Raw genomic sequence first — 3,521 nt, 5'->3', positions numbered from 1 at the left:
TAAAAAATAACCATTTTATCCCCCAAAATGAAAATTACAATTTCACCTTAAAAATTACAAAAAATAATCAGATTAAATCTAATTATTTTTTCCATCAGTCAATAAAGAAATTAATTCCACAACCATCAAATGAAGGGTTTTTTTTTTTAATATGTCTATAATTAGAATGCTAAATTATAACAGTAGTATTAAAAATAGTCTAATCTTGCAAACCATCAATTGAATTTAAGATAAGTAGAGTTTTATTATTCATTGAGTTATAATCTCTAGTAGTTAAGATTTCTTTTATACTTCATTAACATACCAATAATGATATTCATCATTAACATCTTGGTCAATTTTGTTCTTTCAAATCCGCATATCAATTCTAAGTCCTTAACCTAGGCTTAAATCCAAATTTGATTTTGTTATATGAATTTACATCATTTAGAAGATTATAATCACTCTTAGAATTTGTTTTTATCACTTGGATCTTTGATAAATTTCTTAGTATCCCAACGGGTCTATTACCCATATAATTTCATTATTTTCATTAGAAATGATAAAAGTTAATAATTAACTATCACTTGAACTAATCAAATAGTGACACATTATTTGCCACATCAGTTAAAATATAAACTAAGTATTTTGACTGAGTATAGCATTAGTGGTGAATTAAATCTAATTCATTTGTTTGTTAAAAGATCATATTTACCTGCCAATAATATATTCTTTAATAACTACTTCAAGTACCATGGACAGAATATTGAAATGAGATATTAACATTTGATTCTTAGGAAGTAGAAACTTAAGTGGTTTATGTCGTTCTTCACATTCTTAATTGACAGTTATGCGAAAGACAAAGAGAAAATTCACAATTTGCTAATTAAATATATATAGAATATTAAAATATTCAATCAAGGTAGACTGTTTTGATTAATAAAGCCTATGGCACATGATCGCCTCGCATGAAATAATATTACATAATTTATTGAGCATTTACCTGTTGTGTCATATAAGAAAAAAAAATACCCTCTATAAGATTGAGCTACATCAAAACGAATACAATCAAATTAATTATGCACGTGTTGAATTCTTGCTTTTTGAACTCGAATTTGATAAGTTAATTACGTAAGCTTGAAGCTTCATCCTTTTTCTGTTTTCCAAATTTCATATCTTTATTCTTATTGCAGATTTTTTGAGGTATTTTTTTAATTTAAATGTATAGAGGGCTATATATTTCTATAGCTCAAATAGCTTCACCTTTTCCTTAACCATTTGAGTTTTTTTTCTGAATAATTGTTATATTTTTAATGGTATTTTCTTAATTATCTTGGTTATGAAGTTTTAAATAAGGTCACATTAGTATATACTTTTTCTTCCTTTTTCTTTTCTTTTTTGGTAATATATATCAAGGCTTTTTCAAGTAGCTTCACCATAATATTGTAAACTTGTAGTATTTTTCTTACATTCTGATTTTTAGATGAAGTAAATACATTGATAGGAATATAATTCATTTCGATTATGATTCTTATGGTTAAATAACAACAAATTTTGATTTTAATTCTACTCTATTCCAATTACAAATTGATAATGCTAATTTGATTTTTAAAAATAATATTTGGCTTATAAAAAGAGTTCATACTCTTTTTTTTTTTTTCGCACCCAAAATTATCCCCACTTAATTGATAGGAATATTTTTTTATAATAATTTTTTGAAAGAACATGTCACGTCATTTAGAGGCTGCATTCAATAAGGATTGTGTTAAAAGATAATCAACGAGTCATCTGGACTATGCACTGGCATTTGCCATTTAGGAATGTTGGCGTTTTGTTTATTCAAAGAGCAAATTGTCGTTTTCTAGCAGAATGCTGAACGATGCAGTCATCCACAACGTTTGGGCCGATTAAAATATTTTTAATATTTTATTATTGTTACCGTCGTTATTATTTTTAGTAATAGTATAATAATATATTATTGTTATATTGTTTATTATATTGCTTTTCGGTTATTATTATCTTTACTAGATAATAATAATAATAATAATTAACTAAGGACATTTTGACTACTTGTAATAGTCCATTAAAATTTTAATTTTAGAGTCAAAGTAAACAACTTATTTTGTTTCTGATTTCAGTCTATTTTGATACAAATTGATAATGCTAATCGTATCTTTTTTTTTTAATAATATTTGACACTCAAAAGGATTTCATATTTTTTTTTTTTATTTCACGCCAAAAACTATCCACAGTCAGTTAATAAGAGTATTTTTAATAATAATTTTCAGAAAAAAATGTAATCTGACTTAGTTTTCTCTTAAATCTAGAGAATTCTTGAGGAATTTCTTACACAACAAATAAGAGAAAAAAAAATGAAGTTTGTGGATTTCAAGTCTCTAATATTATGGTACAACAGTATATCTTTAAATGGTTGAAGTTTATTTTCTTGTTATTTTACTATAATCATAATTACAATTTTAAATTTTAATTAATAGTCATAGCTATAATTGAAATTGTTATTTTAATTACTATTAAAATTAAGTAACCCATCTATTGGATGATTCCACGACCAAATTAGAAAATTCATCATCCAATTAAGGAGTGACTCACAATAATTAGAACTCAGATTAAAACTCATAGTCTGTCTTACTTTTTTTTTTAATTTACAAATACAATTTTAGTGGAGATGAGAAAAGCAAGCAGGAAATTCAGTAATTTAACTTGCCAAGGTTGTCGAAAAGGAGAGGCAGGCAGACAGGAGTTGTTCAGTTCGGGGAATGTTTCCGGCAGGTTGATTATAACAGCCAGGATGAAACTGCAACATAATCCACGACACTGATCTCTATTCTCTAAACACAATTCCCATTCTTTTCCACTTGACCAATTGCTAAAGCAGCCGAAATGCTTGAAGTAACATCCAAAACCATATCTAAAGCAACGATTAATCCCCAGAGCAAACTCTTCGAAGGAAGACAGAGAACCAGAAGGCCATAGATGCATACAATTGCGTTTGCTATTACAAAGAACTTGAATGTTGGCATGTCACTGTACTTTGCTTCATATGACACTTCGTTCAATCTAACTCTCTCATGGCTTGTGATCATCACAATCGTCGCGGAAAATGTCGTCAAGATGGCTATCACCCTCAGCGAAAATGTGCAGATCCTCTCTATAGTGACCATGGAGATATTGGCCTCTTGCTGTAACAAAACTTGAGGTGGTATATGAGATATAAAATTAGGGTTCTGGAATCCACTACCCCCTGTAAAGATGACTTTTATGTTTATTATTTAACATGTAAAAATTTACAATTCAATAATTGCTGTATAGTTGTTTGATATTTTAGTGTAATTGGAGTAGTAAAAGAATAATAGCATGTTTGGGATTAGATTGTCAAATACGTAATTATCACATATTCGACAATCTAGCACTCAAAATAAGTTTGGCAAACCAATTTCAAAAGTGATTCTTAAACATCAAAAAATTCAGCTTTATTATTGATTCTTAATAGTGGGGTGGCCTATAATAACTTTCCAAAATGT

General features: G+C 27.7%; 1 protein-coding gene across 1 annotated transcript; it reads right to left on the bottom strand.

Annotated features, from left to right (window-relative positions):
- Positions 1-2,828: 2,828 nt before the first annotated feature.
- LOC102629949 (CASP-like protein 1C3) lies at positions 2,829-3,161 on the bottom strand. The gene has a single exon (XM_015530412.2). The coding sequence runs from the start codon at positions 3,159-3,161 to the stop codon at positions 2,829-2,831; it is 333 nt and encodes a 110-aa protein (XP_015385898.2).
- Between the last annotated feature and the right edge of the window lie 360 nt (positions 3,162-3,521).

Source organism: Citrus sinensis, chromosome 3 (assembly GCF_022201045.2).
Source record: "Citrus sinensis cultivar Valencia sweet orange chromosome 3, DVS_A1.0, whole genome shotgun sequence".
In the NCBI taxonomy this organism is placed as follows: Eukaryota; Viridiplantae; Streptophyta; class Magnoliopsida; order Sapindales; family Rutaceae; genus Citrus; species Citrus sinensis.
Note: the sequence above shows the minus strand (reverse complement) of the source record. Positions and strands in the feature narration are given on the sequence as shown.

Coding starts and splice junctions, on each gene's coding strand:
- LOC102629949 (XM_015530412.2), bottom strand. CDS start 3,161: ATGGTCACTATAGAGAGGATCTGCACATTTTCGCTGAGGGTGATAGCC.